Source organism: Rhinatrema bivittatum, chromosome 8 (genome assembly GCF_901001135.1).
Source record: "Rhinatrema bivittatum chromosome 8, aRhiBiv1.1, whole genome shotgun sequence".
NCBI lineage: Eukaryota > Metazoa > Chordata > Amphibia > Gymnophiona > Rhinatrematidae > Rhinatrema > Rhinatrema bivittatum.
The window spans coordinates 164,823,899-164,846,393 of NC_042622.1; the positions used below are offsets into that span (position 1 = coordinate 164,823,899).

The 22,495-nt window shown below is 45.7% G+C and overlaps 1 protein-coding gene across 2 annotated transcripts in view; it reads left to right on the forward strand.

Moving 5' to 3' along the window:
- Nucleotides 1-22,495, forward strand: part of SUPT6H (SPT6 homolog, histone chaperone and transcription elongation factor) — a 260,364-nt gene that overhangs the window by 114,484 nt on the left and 123,385 nt on the right. For both annotated transcript variants that reach the window (XM_029611011.1, XM_029611012.1), the window contains exons 17-18: nucleotides 5,156-5,351; nucleotides 9,595-9,734. In XM_029611011.1, coding sequence (XP_029466871.1) covers nucleotides 5,156-5,351; nucleotides 9,595-9,734 — 336 coding nt within the window. The remainder of the gene's footprint in view (nucleotides 1-5,155; nucleotides 5,352-9,594; nucleotides 9,735-22,495) is intronic.

Genomic DNA, 22,495 nt, shown 5'->3' on the forward strand with positions numbered 1-22,495 from the left:
TAGTGCTGAGCCAGTAATGCCTATTTCCAGAAAGGCGGTTTATAAGGATGTTGTGATTTACTGGGTTATTATATAGCAACCGTATCCCGTTCAAAAATAACCTCCAGATCCAGAATATGAAAAAGTGTAAACAAATACTGCCATTCCACCCTGTCAAGACCTTTTTCGGTGTCAAAACTGACCCACCATAAAAGGCACAGATTTATTAGTACAGAAGGAAATGGGTGGTCGTCAATCTACAGACATTCACCATAGCATATCGGCCTCTTAACAAAACCAGCTTGACAAGGCCCAGTGCAGCCTGGCAGGATCACAGCCAGTCTATTAGCCATAATTTTTGCTAATAACTTTTGGTCAAGTTCAACAAAGATATAGGGTCTATAAGATGTGACCAAAGTAGGATCCTTGCCAGGTTGGGAAACAACTGTAATGATGGCTTTATTAACCTCTGCAGGATAACTGCCTCGCTCTGTAAGAGCCGCAGACGTCTTACTGAGGTAAAGAGGGAATGTGATCAATTAAAATTTTATAGAAATCTGCGCTAAACCCATCGGAACCTGGGGCCTTCCGCAATTTAGCTGATTGAATCATACCATTACCTCTCCAGTACTAATTGGGCATTCAACTTCTGGCAAGTGTGCCTGTGTGAAAGACTTCACGCCTAACTTCCCCCAAAAAACTTTGGCATTTATCCAAATCTACCCCAGACCTGTATAATTGAGAATAATAATCCACAAAGGAATGCATTAATATCAGATTTAGAATTAATCATTCCCCCATGTGGTCCTTGAAGATAAGAAACATACTTGGAGCCCGTATCTACCTTTATCCATTTTGACAGGAATTTTCCCAGCTTATTAGCATGTTGATATAATTTGAATTTATATTAGAGAATACTTTTTTTGGCTCTTTGATGGAGCAGTGTATTTAACGCTATCTGTGATGAGATATTACGCTTCTCTATTAGCTACAGTATTCTTCTGCAACAAGACTTTTTTTTTGCGGTAAGCCAACACTTTCTCTAGTGCCAATATTGTTTGGCCACAGCTTTGCATCTCCATGCTAAAAAAAAAAAAAAAAAAGAAGAAATGATATCCCCCCCCTTAAAACCGCTTTAGCGGTATACAGGACAGATTGGAGATTCTTCAAAATGACTATCATTATTTGATACATATTCTAACCATTTTTGCCTCAAATATTCTGAAAGTAGTATCTGTATATAAATAATAAAGGAACCTCCACCAAATCCAGAGGCTATACCCCCCAACCTGTACAATGTTAGCCAAATGGCCGCATGATCAGAGATGGCGTTACTACCAATGTCAGCCTCATCAACCTGGGAAAAGCTAGATTTAGATATTAAAAAATAATCTAACCTAGAATAGATAGCTTGGGCCCTGGATAGATGAGTAAAATCTTTCTCCAAAGGGTGCAAGGTGCGACAAGAGTCCAAAGCTGTAGATCCAGACAGTAAAAGGGAATACCTTTCCACGTTCCGAACCTCGCACCCTTCTGAGATATAGATTTATCTAATGTGGGATCCACAGTGAGGTGTGAAGTCCCCACCCACGACCACTATCCCATCCATAATAGGCAATAATTTCTGGACAATGTGACAAAAAAATGAATGATCATATGGTTAGGAGCATAAATATTACAAAACGTGACCCGATGACCAACTATTGCACCCTGTTAAAATAATATACCTTCCCTGAGGATCCGTATGGACTTGAGTGACCTGTAAAGGCATATTTTTACACGTCAGTATAGCAACTCCTGCAGACCTAGTGGTAGTGGACATGAAATGCAGTGCCTCTGGAACTTCAGAAACTCTTTATCATGTAAATGTTTCCTGAAGAAACACAATATCAGCAGAGTGTTTTAAGTGCATCAAGAATCGTTTTCCGTTTTTATTGGCCTATGAATACCATAGACATTCCAAGAAACCAATTTTAAAGTGGTTTTACCCAGGTTTGAGATCTAAATGTAGAGAATGCAAAAGAAAAATAATCATCCTAGGGTGGTGACCCCCCCGCCTCCAGAGCTAAATTAACCAATCGGAGCCTTACCCAGAAGTAACCCACACACACTAAATTGTCCTGTCCAAACCTAATACTAAGAAAGCAAAGAGGTAGGCGATCTATGATAGCCGTCAGGATTAACACGTCTCTGTTTGAATAAACAATTGAAAAAGATCCAGGCATCTATTTTTTGTGTTTATCCAAACCTAATACTATCCATCCTCTCCCAGATCCATTCTCAACCCTGTAGCCAACACCATAAGTTGTGAGATCACCACTTATACCAGAATCCTCCCAAACCGCCTACATCCGCCCCCACACGCACCCCTAGTTTTATATGAAATGGATGAATCATGTGGCCAGTCTCTGTACAGAAAAAATGCTCCCAAAAAGAAAAAACTCAGCCAAAGTCCTCCAAATTCCAGGGTACAAAAAGAAAGTAAAAGACCCTGTGCTCCTGGCACAGACCCTAGTAAGTCCAATTAACTCCAGATATTAAACAGGATCAATACCAGATCTTCCCCATAAAAAGAAAAGTAAAGTGTGACTAGCCAAAACATAAAGAAGACACAGGACCCTGTGTTCCCGGTACAGAGCCTGAAAAACAGCATCTTTCTAATTGGTTCGAATTTTTAACTTTTTGTAAATTATGTGCTTTCTCAGTAAAACTTACAAGTAATCTGAGGTACAGGCTCTGACCCCTTATCCTATACTCTAACACTGTAGAAGATAAAGGAAAATACAACAAATGTTTTATCAGTACATACAAAGATCAAGAATCCTTGAGATAGAAACTAAAGGAAGGATTTCAAATGGCTTAATCATAAAAAAAGGTACAAATTAGAACATTATTTAGGATAAAAAAAATTCTTCATCTACTAGGGAACATGAAACAGATACAGCTCTCCCATCTGCTTTTCAGACAAAACTGATGATAAAAAAACAAATAATTTAACACTAAGCACTGAACATTTTACAATGCTTATAGTAAGCAGACAGAGTTTCAACTAATTTTCAGTTACACAAATAGATCGCATGATGGCAGTGCAAGTTAGCACAACTGCTTTACAAGGGGAAAAAATGGCAAGTTCAGCTGAGGAAAAAAAATATATATGTATATATAGCTCTTAATTTTTGCAAGGCATTAAGATGAAATAAAAATTTCACAAGTGCCTTCATATTTCTCAGAATCTTGTTGTTAATGCTACACTCTACATAATGGACATAGAGACACACTGAGTAGACAGACAAAGCGTCATAGATTCATACACACTCATAATTGACAGTGGCACAGGGCCAGTTTCACAAAATAAATAATTCACTACAGAAGTGACACACACACATACAGTTGCAGCCAAACTCAAATGTTTTTGCCTTCCTTTCTCACACACACACACACACACGCACGCAGATTCAGTTGCTCTCTTTTCCTGGTTCAAGTGAAAGTCATTAGAGACATGTAACATTCCAAGCAGTACTAAATATGCCTTTGGCCAAATATAAACCAAACTTAACATAAAACAAATAAAACACCATAAAGGTATTATCCATTATCTTCACTATATAAAACTATTAAAACTATTACCTTAAATTTACAGAAACTATTAAACTGTATTCACACGTTACCTATAGAAAGTCATTACTCAGTAACACATTCATTACCCAGAGGCATCATTATACATTCACACTTATCAAGTACTGCAGTTTTTCATACCCTTGCACACACTCAACACATACTGACAAGTACTACTTCAAATTTTTCTTTATTCACACCTATTGGATGTTCCCATTGTACCTTACCTTAAAATTCAGTGCCGTACCTTTAAACTTTTAAACCTTTAGTTTTGTGACGTTCTTATCAGTCTTGATCTAAATCTTTATCTCATATAATCTAGCTAATTATCACAGAATAACCCTCCTATAGACCCCAGTAAACTACATATGTTCTAGTCTGATTGACCCAAGTAAACTATATGCATCCTAGTCTGATAAGGACCCTAACATCCCCAGCTAAACTCTGTGCTCATCTTAAACTATAAATCTTATATTATAAATCTTATCATAATAAAGTTTTCTCTAGCTGTGGCTCTGCCAAACAAAAACTCAAATCAATAGGTTTCCTTTCTGGAGTAGAGGAGAGAGAATGAAGGTAAGGAAAAGACCATCATGCCCTGCTCCCTTAAATAGAGTTGCCAAGCAAGCAGTCCCACCTACCGCCTCTTCCAGGTCCCATATGGTTCGCCAATTGTTGTGGTTCATTGAAAATAAGAATGCTTAAAGCCACTAGCTGTAGAGAACAAGGTTTTATTAACTGCTGTAATATAATATAAATCTTACACTTTAAATAATAAGGAACCTTATGGAGAGGAAGACTGCTAGGCAAGGCACTAGCATAAGCTCTCTCTCAAATGATTTTACTATTAACATAGCATTATATAGAATTTCAGTTGTATATTTTCAACCCCTAAACTAGGTTACTTAATTGTCAAAATTTCTATGATTGGTTTTCTATTATAAACAGTATGAATGGCTGTATGGTAATTTGCTTTCATTCTCCAAGTTAATTAATCCTCATCTCATATATAAATGTTTTTCTTGGAATTTGGCAGAATTAACAACTTTGTGCTTGTTCTAAGAATATTTTCTATAGTCTTAGATAGAATGTAAATTGACCTAATCTCTGTTCTTAGATGAAATGTAAACTAACCTCATATCAGTTCAAAATGTTCTAAAAGCCTTGTATTTCAGCATCTTTTATCTAACTTATGGAGTCTTTTGTCTAGGAAAAACAAGTGCAAGGCTGAGACTGTTGCTAGTAATTACAAAACTGCTTATGATCAAAAATCAAAAACCCAGGAGTACAGGAATAATGACTTCATATGTGACATGTCAAAAAGTGTTTCACTGAGACTAAGGGCCTATGAGCACCCACATCAGTGGAGTAGCATGCGTTGTACAGTACCTCAGTGTGAATGATTATGGGGTTGGGTGGCGGGATGAGGTGGAGTAGCATGGGTTGTACAATTCCTCAGTGTGAAGGATTATGGGGTTGGGTAGAGGATGAGGTTGTAGAGTAGCATGCGTTGTACAGTTCCTCAGCGTAAAGCTTTCCCCTGCATTTCCTTCCCCTGAAGCTACAGCAGCGATCAGAGCTACTTTGAGGAAATCAAACAGTTCTATTACCGGGATGAGTTCAGTCACCAGGTGCAAGAGTGGAACAGGCAGCGCACCATGGCCATCGAGCGGGCACTTAAACAGTTCCTGTATCCTCAGATGGGCAAAGAGCTCAAGAACAAACTGACTGTTGAAGCCAAGGAGTTTGTTATCAAGGTGAGAAAGTATTTGCTGTGTGGTTGCCCAGGTCACACACTCACAGTTAGGCTGCTCTTACACTTGTAGTATCAGACCTGTGGTATTAACACAAAAGGGGATTCCCTCCATTTGGTTACATATTAAAATTATACTGTATATAAGTGGTGTTCCGGTTCATACCCCAGATCAGTTCAGACTAGTGAGTTTTGCATACTTGCCAACAGATGGAGGCAGAGAGCAAAAACTTTTCGGGCACTGCTGCATAACTGTGAGAGTGCCACCTGCAGTCCCTTAGTAATTCTCTGTCTCCAGCAGATGGTAAAGGTGCAAACCTGCAGTCTGGAGTTTGGAGTTTAAATAAACTAAACAGACAGAGCAAGGAGAAAAAAAGAATAGTACAAGGGTTCGAGGAAGTTCCCTGAGGCATTAGGTTCCTTTGTGGGCCATCCCTCAGAGTGAGCAGGGGGGTTGGAGATCCCTGAATTGGCTCGACTCTCAGCATCTGGAGGGGTGTGATAGCCAGGGATCCTGGTTCCCTCGCCCTCTCCGACGCTTTCTCTACCGCAGCCAGAAGCAGGAATGTATTAACTTATTTATATGATTTCTTTTGGGGGCTCTGTCACTTTAAAACAAAACAAAAAAGGAGGAAAGGGCAGTGCAGAGCGAGGCTGGGTGAGTGGCTGAATCTGTGCATCCAGGAATGGACTGGGGTAAGAGCAGGAATCCACGGCTCCACAACAGTACTTTGGGTTTGTTTGGTGGTTGAGGTTATGTTTGCCTGTGTTGGCTGGAATTGCAGAGCATTTTTTTTTTTTTTTTAGTGGGCCAACCGTAGCAAGTACTAAAGTAATTGTGCCTCCCGCATTGCATAAGAAAGTGTATAGGGCCTGTGATTCACCTTGTATATTCCTGTAAATAGTCCGTTGCAGTTTTTATTTATTGCTTTAATTCCTCCACCTCCTGCTCTTTGTATACTCCTCCTTGTTCGCCCTCCCTGTTCATTGTAATTTCTACCTTTAAAGTTACATTGTAAACCGGTATGATGTATGCATACTAATACCGGTATATAAAAGTTTTTTAAATAAATAAAATAAAATAAATAAAATAAATAAACCATGGAGAATGCAGGCAGCAAATGCTACATCCACTCAGCAGAACCTGTTCTGGAGGCCTCAGGAGGGGGGTGGCAGCCAAAGCTTCTGCACATGACGTAAGGCAAGCAATGACTAGGAAGCTTAGGGATTCCCCTTCACCCCTCTCTCTGGTGAGTCAGGATGCCATAGAGGACCGTGAGGCAGGAGGCTGTGGATAGGGAATCTAGTGACTCTGAAGATTTTTCCACAGATTTCATCCTGCTATTCCATAAGGCCTATCTTGCAAAATGGGGAACAGGAAGTAAGTGCCTGTCCACCCAGAAGTCTCAATGCCTGGCCTGTGCATCTGCACAGGCTAGGTCATGGGGTCTGTGCAGCCTCTTGGGGCTGGGACTTCCATCGGATGGAGATGCAGAGTTCTCAGAGGATTTGGAGGGCATGGACACTCTTCAGGAAGATCAGGGAAATGACCCTGGAGAGGATCTGATGGATGATTTTGGAGATGATCCGGCAGCTGATCTTGGAGATGCGCCTCTGGGTACTGCGCTTGCTACAGATAAGAATGTCGAAGAAGTTCCTGTCGTGGAAGGAGATGACCCTTGGGTAGTTAGATTGTTCTGTAAGGAGGAGCTGCGTCCTATTATCACCCATGTGCTGGAGGGTACTGGGAATCAAGGTCACTCAGGAAAAGTGTATCTGATCCTAGATGGTCTGTATGGACCTCCAAGACTTTTCCTTTACCAGAGAAGGTAAAGAAGTTGGTGGTCCGGGAGTGAGATACACCTGAAGTGGGCCTTAATGTAGCCAGTGTTATGGCTATGTTGTACCCTTTGTCGGAATAGATGGAGCTTTTGAGGCTTCCATAGGTGGATGCAGCAGTGTCTGCGGTGACCAAGATGACCATCCTGGTGCCAGGATCAGCCACATTGAAGGATGTCCGGGACCGAAGGATGGAGATTAGTTGAAGAGGTTGTTTGAAATCTCAGCTTTGAGCCTTTAGGTGGCAGTCTGTAGTAACCTGATGCAAAGGACCTTTTTGCACTCAATGCAGAAAGCACAGGAGAAGAATTCAAGTGCACTCGCTGACTCCAAGCAGGTGGCCTGGTTGGAAGCTGGGGTGGCCTATGTGGCAGAGGCGCTGAACAACTTGGTCAGGACATCAACTAGGAACATGGTTTCCCTGTACATACCCGGGTTAGTCCAGACTCCTGGGTTTTGCCTCCCCACTAGCAGATGGAGACAGTGAAGTTTTGACTGACTCTGCCCTATACCCTGAGATGCCACCCACAGTCTGTCAGTATTTCTGTCTCCAGTAGATGGTGGAGGTGCAAAATCCTACAGTCTGTAGTTATTCCTTAGTTTAAAAAAAAAAAAAAGACTTAGCAATAGAAAGAGGTGATTTGAGGGAGTTTAGTTAGCGGTATTATCTCTTTTAAACAAAAAAAAAAATTTGCCTTAACTGTGGCAGAAGAAGGTTTCATTTTTCAGCCTCCCAGGGGGTTGGCAGGGCCTGAGGGGATCATCTCCTCCCCCCTGGTATTGAGGCTAGTGGAGCCTGGAGTCGAGGATCCTGCTGCACAGCTCCCCTAAGCTACTGAGGTGATACCGGGGAGCCCGGCTCACTCTCCTCACAAAGGACAGGACCCACACTCTTCAGCGCTGCCTTGTGCATATCTCCATTTAAACCTAAAAAGAGGACATCTTTGAAAGATCTTACATTGAAGTCACTATTTTTGGTGGCTATCTGTTCACCGAGGCGAATCTCTGGGCTTTGTCGCCCAGAGATCCTTTCCTTCAGGTTTTGGAGGATGGTGACTCCATTTGGACAGTCCCATCCTTTTTGCCCAAGATGATATCTTTCTTTTATTTGGAGCAGTCTGTGTAGCTGCCTGCCTTTAGAATGTTGGGTTCCGATGCAACTGTGTAGTCTCAAGAGCTGCATGTTTTCATTGTATGTAGGATTCTCCTGAGATATCTGAAGGTTACAAATAGATTTTGGAGATGTGATCAACTTTTTGTTTTGTTCAGCCCTCACACCAAGGATGAGAAGACCTCTAAGAGCTCAGTTGCTAGTTGGATTAAGGAGGCTATTGTGTCGACATATTTTTGCAAGGGCCTACAGGTCCCACAGGGTCTTAGGGCTCTTTACACTAGAGCTCAGGCAATGTGATGGGCTGTGTATCATTTGGTCTCGCCGCAAGACATTTGTAAGGTGGCCACTTGGTCTTCCCCACACACATTTTCCAAGTATTACATACTGGACATCTGAGCTCTGGGGACAGTGGCATTTGGAGCAGGTGTTTGCAAGCAGGTCTTGCGGGTTTCCCTCCCATTGTAGGATGGCTTGGTACGTCCCATTTGTCTGAACTAGTCCAGTGGATGGTGAGGAAGGGAAAATTGGTTCTTACCTGCTAATTTTCTTTCCTTTTGTCCTATCAGACTAGTCTGGGATGCAATCCATTTTGGATCTTCAGACTGTCCTTTTCTGGATAGATATTTGTGAATAGAAGTTACCTGTATGTGACTCTGGCGTCAGGATGAACAAAGAAGATAGATGCCAAATGTCTTTGAAATCCTTTATTGAAGCGGAGACACAAAATTAGCCCGACTCAGGCCGAGTTTCGCCGTTTGAAAACGGCTGCCTCAGGGGCTTATATTCTCTCTAATTCACAATTAGAGTAATTGTATATGAAAGGTCACATAGAGCATCATGTGACCGACATCATTTATCTGGTCTTTGTATTTAGAGGTAACAAATATCAGGAGCTCAAGTGTTCTCAGCTTATCATCCAGATTCATTCGCCTTGTGACTCTGGCGTTACTTACTCTTTACTGGACTGTATTTGGGCCTTGTTTTAGGGTTCACCAATGTTTGATTCTTTCCAACTGCTCATTATGGAGAAGAATGAATCAAACATTGTTACAGTTTACTGAGAGACTGCAGGTGGCACACTGCTGATAGGAGAGAAAAAAAATCCATCCATTTGGACTGATCTGGTAGGACTAAAGGAAAGAAAATTAGCAGTTAAGAATCAATTTTCCCATCCTGCATATCAACAATGAAACGGGTGACTTCTGATCCCCAGAGCACTACCATCTGTAACACAATTCATAGGCTGTGAAAACTGCTGTCTCATATTGTTTTACCACCTCCACTCCCACTACAGTGCTGCAGCCGTAAACTCTACAACTGGCTGAAGGTGTCACCATACCGCCCGGATCAGCAAGTAGAGGAGGATGATGATTTTATGGAGGAAAATCAAGGGAAAGGCATCCGAGTGTTGGGAATGGCCTTCACCTCTGCCAGGTATGTTTGTTTTATGTCCTGTTTTGACTATGAGTATCTAACATAGTAACTGATGACAAATAAAGACCAAAAAGGCCCAGCTAATCTGCCCAGCAGTGATTTTATGCACATCTTCCCAAAATCAAATTCTAACATGGAGCCTGTCCCCAAGCCCACTGTGTTTCCTTTAGGGTGGCAGCTGCTGCCCTGTGCAGGGTACTCCACGTCCTCCAGAAACACAATGCAGCCTTCCTTATCTAGCCAGACTAGTCCAGATGCAAGGGTTATGCTTCCCAACCAGCAGATGGAAATGGAGAAAAAAAAAGGCTTGCTATTATCACCCCTTGTAGGATCCCATGCTGCACTCAGCCTGCCAGTATTTTCTGTCTCCAGCAGATGGTAGGCAAGCATCCCATGCTATGTTTGAGACCTGTGTTTAGGCCGAATGAAGAGGAAAATTTGGATTAGGCTGCTCCTGGGGTGATTAGTCATGGGACTCCTTCCATTGGTAAAGCTGCTCTTGGTTGAAAGTCTTTGGACTCCTTCCCCCAATTGAACTATGCCTGATGACCAGGGATCTTCCTTTTGGGAATTGGATCTTAGCAGTGATGTGAGTACATCCCCTCCTTCCCCCTAACTCCCCACTCTTCCTTTTCTCTCTCTTATTTTCAACAACCTCTCCACCTTTTCTGGCTTATTTTTTCTTTTGGAGGGTTTTAATAAAAAAAAAAAAGTGTAAGTGGCTTGGTAGGGAGACGCAGCTCTATCTGTTACAGGATTTAGGTGCAGATTATTCAAGCAATTTGCTTCAGGGTGCGTATCTGGCATTCTTGCTATTGTTATTCGGGGACCAGTATGTATACACGCATTTTATGGTGGCACAAGATTGCAGGAAAAAGACACTGGTGTGCAGAGCAAAGATGTGTCGGGGGGTGGGGGGGAGGAGAAACTTTTGTAAGTACTGCCAGAAAGAAAGGTTCACCTGCATGGTATTTATTTATTTATTTATGAGCTTTTATTTACCGACATTCGTGAAGCGCATCATGCCGGTTTACAATGAACAGAAAGGAAAATTACAATAAACAAGGGGAGGGGGAAAGGCAAGACGTGGAAGAGGGATGAGGAGAGGGTGGAGACAGAGAGGAGATGGAAAAGGCAGGTATGAGTTTTGGAGGGTTTTGGAGTTTTGAGTGATGAGTTTTGGAGGGAGTCTGCATCAGCTGGATCATCTGGCCTGCCTGTTTATGCTGGCGGGTTTTCTGCCACGGTGGGAACAGTGGCCATCTTGGATCCACGAGACTGTCAAGGCTCAAAACAGGAGCCATTGCCTCTGATTTCCATGGTGTTGGACACTCCAGTTCAAGTTCCTGGGGCCTCATGCATGAGAGCAGGGGCAACAAATGCTGTGGGGTTGCCAGGACTGAACTCTGTTTGCAGGTGCCTGTTCTTCTCTGTCCATGGAACTCTTGAGGTGCCTGCATCAGGCTTTCTGTCTCAGGCAAGCTGCCCCCGGAGTCATCTGCCATCCCTGCACAGCAGGCTCAAGGGACTGTACTTCCTCTTTCTAATGCAAAGAAGGCCAGAAAGGAGAAGTGGGAGCATCTTGAAAAAGTTAAGTCTCCTTTGTCGGAGGCTTCCCTTGGAACCCTGGAAGAGGCTAAAGAAAGTGCAAGTGAAGGAAAATTGGAAGAGCGGAATTTTCCCCCTTAGAGGAAGACAATTCTCCAGTTGTTCATCTTTTTAATAAGGATGAATTATTCTCACTGATTTTTCAGTCTTTAATGATTTTGAATTTCTTTTTCATCCAGTCAAACCAGTCCAGATGAATGGGTTAATCTTACTGACCAACAGATGGAGACAGAGATCAGCAGTTTGTTGATGTCACGACTTATAGGCATCCAGTAATCTCTCTCTCCAGTAGATGGTAGGCAAGCATCTTGTGCTGTGGAAGATGGCCTGGTGGGCTGAATAGGAGAACCGGGGGGGGTGGGGGGGGCTCTTGAGTTGAAATTATTTTTCTCCTTCCCTCAGTTGAGTGGGCCAGGATCAGGGCTTCCAGGAAGATTTATTTTGTTTCTCTGCCTGTTTTCCCCTCTTCCCTCTCCCTTTTGCTGTCTCTCAAAATATGCTTTTCCTAGTGTGTAGCCAGATGGAGAGAGAGTAGGGTTTCAAAACTGATGTCACCCTAGATACACCCCTGCAGTGACCTCAGCCCTTCAGTATTTCTCCGTCTCTAGCAGATGGTGGACATACCTTTCCCTATGGGGATTGCTGTACGTTTTGGAAGGAGAAATTCTACATTTAAATCGTAGAAAATTGAGCCCCACTCTCCTGCGGTGATACCTAAAGGTCCCTCCCCCAGTTAAGATTTCCTGAGGTGATTTCCGAGATCTCTTAGAAGTATGCCTTGGTCCGGTAGCCAGTTCCCGGCATCGACTTTGCTGCTTAAGTAGCTGAAAGGCAGCAGGTGCAGGAAGCTGAGTGCAGAGGTGACAGCCAAAGCCTCCCCCTGCAGCTGGAGACCATCTCTGTACTCAGCCAGTAAGCGCTGAGCCCAGGTAAGTAAAAAAAAAAAAAAAAAAAAATTTACTGCCTAATTTGGAGGGGTTTTGGTAAGACTTCCTCCGGTCTTCTAGCTTGACGTGCTGTACCGACAACATTCCCGATCCCGTTGGGGTAAGGGGATGTGGGCTTCCGAGTAGGTTCAGAGGCCCCTAGTGGGCTAGGCCCTGCTTTAGGCTTGGTCGGCACACCGTGTGGTAGGCTGCAGCGGTGCCATCTTGCACGCGTCTTTGTGTGTGCTGTATTGCCCTCCATAGAACGTCAATGCGCTTAGTACGTCGGCTCTGCACACATCGTGCACGAACATACACATACAACCTTCTAAGTGCAGAATACAGGTAAAGCTGGGCACATGAGCTGTGCGAGCGCCTTGCTGCATTCTGCCTAGATGCCCAAAATCTGTGCACATAAAATTTTAAGCTCGAGAAGACAGAACACACAGTTACTGCCACCAATGGCTCAGGCAGCCAAGAAACATAAGCACTTTTCTCTCTGTGCTGCTTGTCATATTAGGGCTTCACAGTCTGACCTAGATTCCAATTTATATCAGCACTGTGAGGAAGCCCAGGGAGAGTTGGCCTCCCTAGACTTTGCTAAGCCCGGCTCCTCCCATTCAGAGGATAGGTTAGCCACAGCCTTAACTGGCAGTACCGGATCTGAGTACCCCCGGGACTGGATCACCCAAGGGAGAGGAAAATTTAGCGGCACCTACCTCAGTACCTCATGGGCTAGGCATGGACCTGGTCTGCCTTCTCTTGGGTGGAATTTTTCCAGGGCCTTCAAGCCTTCGTACAGGCGCAGTCTGCTATCTCACTTGCCCCTGTTCGGACGGAACCTCAGTCGGTAAGCCCTCCCTCTCCTAGTCTTATCGGCAGACCTCAAGGCATACCTTGTCTCACCAAGGGTATTCCTGACAGGGACCTGGACGGTACGGTTGAAGAGGAGGATACAGATTCTTTGGAAGATGGGGAAATTCCCCCTGGTTTAAAACTATCAGACCATGGTACGATTTTTCCATAGAGATGAATTTCCGGCCCCGATTTTCCAGACCCTGAAGATGCTGGGAGTTCCAGGGGCGAACTCTGATGGAACCAAAGAACCACCCCATTCTGATTTCCCTTCAGAAAACCTCTTGCTACTTTCCAGTACTGGAAGCCATCCTGGAGTTGATTGACCTAGATGGGATGCCCCAGAAGCAAGTTTTAAAGGGGACAAGCATTAGAAGTTCTATACCCACTGAATTTGTCAGTGAGAGAGCATTTGCGTTTCTCCCAGGACAAGCAGGATGGTAGTTCTCACATATGGGTGATGTCATCAGGCGGAGCCCTATTATGGAATACTTTTGTCAAAGTTTTTAGAAACTTTGACTGGCACGCTGAGCATGCCCAGCATGCCATGATCCCTGTGTCCACAGGGGTCTCCCTACAGTCTCTTTTTTTCCTCGCTGCACTTTGCTTCGCGTTTAGGAGCTCTGTGAGATTTTTCTCACAACCTTTCCTCATGGAAACACTTGAAGTTTTACTTCACAAATAATTTCCCTACACGGGTCTCCCTTCGCGTACATTTCATCAACGCTCTGTGTGAGTACTATGCCCTGTTCTCAGGTCGGTTCCTGTCACTCACTATCGGTTCCCCCGGTTTACCAACTGAATTGGCCCTCTTTCTCCCTATGTCTATCACCCTCTGTCCTCCCCACAATGCCCGTGAGTGTCCTTGCGATCTCCCACCAGCTCCATCGGGGCTAGAGGGATTGGGACGTCCACTGTTCCAATTGTGGTCACTGTCTATGCCGCCAGGGCTGCCGTCGATGCCCCCGTTAATGCCTTTGATGCCCACGACTAAAGAAAATGCTCCATACTTCGGGTTCTCAACCAGATCCCCATGAAATTCTTGGGTGAGTAACTATGCCAGGAGCAGTAGAGGCACAGTGACGGTCCGTTACCAACGCCATCCAGGACAGTGAGGGCATCTTCCTCTGTGCTGGAGAATGACCGGGCTGAGCAGCGTGGGAATCATCGTCACCGGCACAGTGACCGTCACTGAATCCATCCATGACATCAGTGGCATCTTCCTCGGTGCCTGAGAATGACCGGGCTGAGCACAGAGGGAAACATCGTCACTGCCATGGTGACCGTCCGTCGCTGACGCCATTCTGGACATCGGTGGCAGTTTCCTCGGTGCTGGAAAATGACCGGGCCGAATATCGAGGGAAACATCGTCGCCAGCACCGATGTGGTTCCGCATTCAGTGCCGGCACTGATACTGCACCGGCATCAATGTTCATTAAGAACATAAGAAATTGCCATGCTGGGTCAGACCAAGGGTCCATCAAGCTCAGCATCCTATTTCCAACAGAGGCCAATCCAGGCCACAAGAACCTGGCAATTACCCAAATACTAAGAAGATCCCATGCTACTGATGCAATTAATAGCAGTGGCTATTCCCTAAATAAACTTGATTAATAGCCATTAATGGACTTCTCCTCCATTGAGCCAGTTGCGAAGCAGGCCAGTGTACAAAAGTCTCCATGCTCCTCTGCACCCGAGGCACCGAGGCATTTCCCACCGACCCCGATGCCAGGAACTGAGCCACCACAGATTCGTGTGGAACCACCAGTAACGCCTAGCCTGTCTCCCCCTGTAGCTGCGCTACCTATACCAGCTTCCAGGGAGGAGCTGGACGTCCTCGATGTCTTCCAGAATCTACTAACACAGGAACCATCGATATTCGCACCGTTGTGGCACCGCCTCGTTGTGACACCTACCAACGACAGCCTAAGTCATCGACGCCGACTCGTCCTTCTGAGCCTCCACAGACCCCTATACCTATCCTGGGATCCTCAAACGGCGATGGGCACTCTCATCCCGCTTCGGCACCGATCCCATCAAGACCTAAGTAAAGGGCGTGTCTGAAACCATCCCTTTCGACCTGGTCACTAAAAAGGACCAGAAGTTTTGGGAGGGTCTAGGTCGTAACTTCTTCCAAGAACTATATTGGTGTCACATATTGCTATTTACCAGCTATATTTGACACAACACCAAGGGAATCTCTCTGCCAGCCACATGAAATTCGAGCAACGTGATTGCTTTGAAACTTCCTCACGTTGCCAGCAACAGGACTCAGTGCTAGATGGGGAACCTGGCTTACGGCCCCTGATTTTCGGCCCGAAGCCCAAGATAAACTAGCTGATCTGCCATGCACCGCAGATAATCTCTTCGTGCACAAGGTCCAGCAGACAGTGTCTCAATTGCAAGACCACCGCGAGACCCTGCGACAGCTCTCTACGTTTCTTGCACAGCAAAGAGAGATGCTAGAGGGACCTTTTACTGCTCACGCTCCCATGTGAGACCAACTGATATCCAGATCACACCAGCTCCGCCAGTCGGGCAGGCTCCTGGATTTTTCAACCTTGCCAGAGAACAGAACGGTCCATACCACTGAGGACTAGGGCTCGGGATACCGTTCCCCGGACGCAACAAGGCAGAGGATTTAATCCCGCTATTTCCTACTTTCAAAGAAAACAGGCGACCTCCACCCATTCTGGACCTCAGAAATCTCAACAAATTTCTTCAGAAAGAAAAGTTCAAAATGGTGTTTCTTGGCACCATGCTTTCCTTACTACAACAAGGGGGTTGCCTCTATTCTCTGGACTTTTTATACGCTTCAAAGTGAGTCATCAACATTTTCAATGCCAAGTTCTGCCATTCAAACTAGCTTAGGCAACTTGTGTATTTCGCCAAATGCCTAGCAGTGACTGCCGCTCATCCTCAAAGAACAGCATTCAAGCATTTCCTTACCTGGACGACTGCCCAATAAGGAGTCAATCCAAACAAGGAGCTCTAAATTCTCTAATACTCACTATAAATCTTCTACATTTGGCTGGGAATTCTAATCAACTACCATAAATCCCATATGGAGCAGATGTGGGCACTACAGTCGCAGCGGCCTTCCTGCCCAACAAGTGCGCAGACATCCTATGAAATTGTTCAAATCTCTGCGCGCGTGCAACATAGCCTCAGCCCTTCAATTCTTCCATTGCTGAACCAAGTGGTTTCCATGATCCCCGTCACTCCTATGGCCAGACTAGCCATGAGAAAAACTCAGTGGATTTTAAGATTTCAGTGGCTCTAAGCCGTTCAACCGCTTTCGTCCCTGATCCATATCACCGATCCAGTAATCAAATCCTCAGTTGATCTTGGGCACAGTTGCATTCAACTTGGGTTGGAGACCCAAGTTGAATGCACCCTCCAAACACCCTCCAAACCCAAAATGCGTCGACACCGCTTCATGAAAAGTCTCAGTTCTACTTACTGGAGCTTCAAGCCATGCGTTATGCCCTTTATGCCTTCAAACACTGCCTCTCTCACAAAACTTTGTGGATACAGACAGACAACATAGTGGCAATGTGGTACTCGAACAAACAGAGACATACAGGCTCTTATCTGCTCTGCCACGAAGCCGCGCAGTTCTGGGCCTGGGCCCTTGCACACTCCATGCATCTCCAGGCATACCGAACATACTAACAGACCATCTCAATCGATGTGTCCTCTGGTGGTCTCTGAATCCATATGTAGCGAGTAAAATCTTCTAGCGCTGAGGTCAACCAACTATCGACCTCTTGTGTCCGAATCGTACCACAGAATGGACAGACTCTGCTCCCTACACAGGCTTCAAAATGCGTTAGCCATGGACACCTTTGATCGCCCCTGCAACAGAGACCTCCTATATGCGTCTCTTCCGATACCGCTCATAGCCAAAACTCTCGTGAACCTACAGCAGGACAGGTTTTCAAGGATTCTCATAACTCCGTACTGGCCTTGACAAGTATGCTTCCCCTTACTTCTCAACCTATCATTCCAGGAACCAATTCGCCTGCCCACAGGTCAACCTCATAACACAGACCCACTGATATTCTCAGGTACTTGTAGCTTCACGAAAACCTTCCACTCGTAAATCTTACCATTCAAAATCGGCAAGATTTGCCAAATGGAGTGCACAAAAAGGTATTGGCCCCTTTTTCCTGCCCCTCTCCATCTCTATTAGGCTATCTAGGATACCTTTTGGATTCTGGTCCCCAGACATCCTCCGCACCTCAGTTCCATCTCAGCGTACCACCAGGGAGTAGGGGATGCCCTGTTAATGGCTCAACCCCTTATGAGTCTGCTTATCATGGGTTTTCTACGACTTTAGACTCCTCTACGATCACCAGTTACGGAATGGGGCCTAAATGTAATGCTTACAAGGTTCATGCGTTCCCCGTTCGAGCCTTTGCATTCCTATAACATTAAAATTCTAGCATGGAAAATTATTTTCCTCGTAGCCATCACCTCTGCTAAAAGGGTCAGTGAGTTACAAGCCCTTGTTGCATACTCAGCCGACACTAGGTTCCTCCGTGACCGAATGGTCCTCCGTACTCACCCTAAATTTCTTCTTAAAGTGGACACAGCCTCTCACCGTACTCAGTCTGTAGTCTGCCCACTCTTTCCCAAGGCCTCACTGTCACCAGGGCGAGAGGGTTTTGCACACCTTGGACTGTAAGCGTTCACTTGCATTCTATCTAGACCGCACTGCATAGGAAATCCACCCAACTCTTTGCTTCTTTGACAAAGATAAGCTGCAAGTTCCAGTGGGCAAATAAACTCTCTCTAACTGGCTAGCAGACTGTTTCGAATTCTGCTATGAGGAAGCAGGCCTTCCTCTCCAGGGGTGAGAGCAGGCACAGTTTGTAAGTGCCATGACAACAACGGTAGCACACTATCGTTCAATACCAATTACCGACATCTACTAGGCTGCGACATGGAGCTCTTCACACATTCGCAGCCCTCTACTGCATAGATAAGGACATCCATCAAGACACTGCCTTTGGCCAGTCAGTCTTGAAAAACTTTGTTCCAGTATAATCCCCAACTCCTTCCACAACCACCTGCTGTGATTTCAGGCTGCCTCATCATTGTCAATAGCACCCCAATTATTGTGCCTGCTGCATGAGTTGTCTGCTATTGGCCTGTTGTAATATGAGTCAGCCTGTAGCTTGCTAATCACCCATATGTGAAGACTACCATCCTGCTTGTTCTGGGAGAAAACAAATTTGCTTACCTGTAACAGGTGTTCTCCCAGGACAGGCAGGATGTCCTCACAAAACCCACCCGCCACCCTGCAGAGTTGGGTCTGCTTACGTTTATTATTTTATTTTTTCGCTCGCACTTTTTGCTACAAACGAGACTGAAGGGAGACCCCTGTGGACACAGGGATCATGGCGTGCTGGGCATGCTCAGTGTGCCAATCAATGTTTCTAGAAACTTTGGCAAAAGTGTTCCATAATAGGGCTTCGCCTGATGACATCGCCCATATGTGAGGACTACATCCTGCTGTCCTGGGAGAACACCTATTACAGGTAAGCAACTCTGCTTTCTCTAAAGTGGATGCACTGGTCTGTGCCATTTCTAAGCGAACAACTATCCCCGTGGAGGGAGGAGCGGCCTTAAAGGATGCGCACGATAAACAGATGGAGGCCATCCTTAAACAGTAGCAATGACCTTACAGATTGCTTCTTGTTGTGCCTTGGTAGCTTGTTCATGCCTACTCTTCTCTCAGGAGGTGGATGACTTGAGGTGAATTCCAGAGCGATTATGAAACCTGCCACTGCTTTTTTAGATGATATGAGCTCGGATCTAGTCCATACTTCGGCCAGAGGAGTGGCCTCAGTGGTGGCGGCCAGAAGAGAGCTATGGCTGTGAAATTGGTCAGCAGATGCAGCCTCCAAGGCAGATCTTACAAAGATCACTCCTTTTCAGAAGCCAGTTGGAAAAGCTGGCCAGTAAATGGGGCGAATTTCCAGTTCCCTGGCTATCAGAAGCAGTTACAGTGCCCCTCGCCTATGAGAGGTTGATCCAGGGGCTCCCAACACTTTAGCTCCTACAGAAACTCGATATTTCGGAGGTCTTGGCCCTTTGGGAGGACTCAGTCCTTTCGTAGTCGACAGCCCAAGAGAGGGGCAGGCTCGGGTTCAGATTTGACCCAAACCCCCCCCTCCCCCTCCAATGAAAATTTGTTGACTCACCCTCAGAATGAGGAGTTAGGGGGTTGATTGTTCCTCTTTTTACCAGAAGTGGGTCAAGATCACTTCGGACAAATAGGTACTGGAGGTCATATGAGAAGGATATGCGCTGGAATTTCACAGCATTCCTTGAGACATATTCATGATGTCTCCTTGCCACTCCCAGCACAAGAAGCAAGCAGTGGAGACTACTTTTTTAAGGCTCCCCAGGATGAGGGCTATAATCCCAGTACCTGCGCCCCAGGAAAATATGGGGCATTATTCCATCTATTTCATCGTACCCAAGAAGGAAGGTTTCTTTAGACCCATCCTGGACCTCAAGAGCATCAACCGACATCTACGTATGAAACATTTCCACGTGGAAACCCTATGCTCCATGATAATGGCCATACAATCAAGAGAGTTCTTAATCTCCCTGGACCTATCTGAGGCCTACCTACATATTCCAATCCATCAAGAACACAGTTTCCTACACTTTGAGGTACTGGGTCACCTTTATCAGTTCCAGGCTCTGCCCTTTGGCTTAGCCACCGCCCCCAGAACTTTTTCCAAGATTATGGTGGTCATAGTGGCAGCATTGAGAAAAGAGGAAATCCTGGACGACTGGTGATTCGGGCCAAGTCCATGGAAGAGAGTCTCCGGGTGACCAACAAGGTGACCTCCTTGCTTCAGGAACTCAGTAGGGTGGTAAACATGGACAAAAGCAGTCTCAAGCCTTCCTAGTCCTTGGAATATCTGGGAGTTCGGTTCGACACTAAGCAGGGCAAGGTCTTCCTTCCGACCACGCGGATAAGGAAGTTGATGTCCCAGGTGCGTCAGTTGATGAGCACGATATGCCCAACTGTATGGCGCTATCTCCAGCTTCTTGGTTTGATGGCAGCAACCCTGGAAGTAGTGCCATATGTGACCACTTCAACGCTCACTACCGTCATGTTGGAACCCGCAGTCTCAAGACTATTTGATTCACCTCAACTTACCGGTGAGAGTATGTTCTCAGTTCCAGTGGTGTCTACAGGAAACTCATCTGAGCAGGGGTGTACCCCTGTCCTCTCCAAACTGGCTGGTCCTGACAACAGACGCAAGCCTCCAGGGCTGGGGAGCTCACTGTCAGGACCTGACGACCGAGGAAGAAGCCCTTTGGAACATCAATCACCTGGAAGCCCAAGCAATCAGATTGGTGTGTCTACAATTCAGCCACAGACTCCAGGGTTAAGTGGTCCATGTAATCTCGGACAACGCAATGATAGCCTACATCAACCGCCAGGGTGGAACCAAGAGCAGCCAGTAAGTGTCACAGGAGGCAGATCTCCTTATGGAATGGGCAGAAATGCATCAACAGATGATCTCAGCCTCCCACATCACAGAAAAAGACGACGACAGAGCAGACTTTAAGTAGGGGAGAGTCTGGATCCAGGAGAGTGGGCATTGTCAGCCAAAGCCTTTCAGATGGGGTCTCGCGTCCATCGATCTGCTGGCCTTGTCTCATAATGCAAAGGTTCCCCAATTCTTCAGTCACAGAAGAGATCACTGGTCCCTGGGGATCAACCCTCTCATTCAGATCTGGCTGGAAGAAGAGTTGCTATTCACCGTCTCTCAGTGACATCTTCTGTGCAGGGTCATTCGCAGAATCGAACACCACTGGGGATTAGTCCTACTAGTAGCTCCAGATTGGCCCAGGTGTCTGTGGTATGCAGACCTGCGGAGACTCCTGGTGGAGACCTCCCCTGTGCCTCCCACTGCACGGGGACCTGCTACAGCAGGGACCAGTCCTTCACAAGGATCCAACTCATTTGTCTTACGGTCTGGCCCTTGAGAGGGCTCACCTGATGAAGCGAGGATATTCTGCAGCAGTAATTGCTAGCTTACTCGACGCTCGGAAGTTGTCTATGTCCCTAGCTTACGTGCAGGTCTGGAGAGTATTTGAGGCCTGGTGCGAGGAATGCAGTGTTCTCCCTCAGTCGGTCAAAATCCCACTAATTCTGGAATTTTTGCAGGTTTGCTTGTTTCAGGAGCAAGGTGAATGGAACCCGCCTGTCAGCTCATCTGGACGTAGCCCGTTTTCTGAAAGGGGTGAAGTACATCCAGCCACCCCTAAGATGGACGATTCCCCTGTGGAATCTTAATCTAGTATTAGAATTTTTGGCAGGGCCCTCCTTTCAGCTTACTGCATTTATTAACCTTGAGAACGGTGTTCCTGGTGGCTATATGTTCAGCATGTCGCATCTCTGAACTACAGTCATTGCCGTATTTGGGAACCATTCCTCGGATGACTCCAAGAACATTACAGCTTCGTTACCGTTCCATCCTTCTTGCCCAAGGTAGTCTCGGAGTTCATTTGAATCAATCCATTTTGTTGCCATCCCTAGGTAAGCACAAGGACACAGAAGAGTACTGCCTCCTCCGTCATTTGAATGTCAGTAGACTTTCGGTGCGATATCTGGAAGTTTCAGAACTGGTCTGAAAGACAGACTGTCTGTTTGTGCTTCATGATGGAAGGAAGCAGGGCGAACCAGCTTCGCGGGCTACCTTAGCTTACTGGATTAAGGAGGTGGTCACGGGAGCCTATGTGGAGGCAGGAAAGCCATTACCTTCTCAGGTTAAAGCTCATTCCACTAGGGCTCAGGCGGTGTCATGGCGGAAGCTAGACTGCTGTCTCCCATTGATATCTGCCAAGTGGCAATGTGGTCCTCCTTGCACACTTTCTCCAGGTTCTATTGCCAGGATGTACAGGCCCAGTAGGATTCAGCCTTTGCAAGAGTGGTGTTAATTGGACCATGGGCAGCCTCCCGCCCTGATCAGGAGTAACTTTTGTACATCCCATTGGTCCTGAGTCCATCTGGCTACATGCTAGGAAATGAAGAAATTACTTACCTGATAATTTCGTTTTCCTTAATGTAGACAGATGGACTCATCATCCCGCCCACGACTGCCCAAGAATGGTGCCAAGGATTCGCCCATGGAGTGGATATCTATTTCAAGAGATTACGGGTAAGCCGTTACCCAATCCCTATATTCTTATTGGGGTTCAGTGTTTGATTGGTTGAATACAGTTACAGTTAACTGTTTTAAATCATATTTTAAATCAAGTTTTTTCAATAGTATGTCCACAGTGGCTTTTGAAGAGAATACTGAAGGGCTGAGGTCACTGCAGGTGTGTATCTAG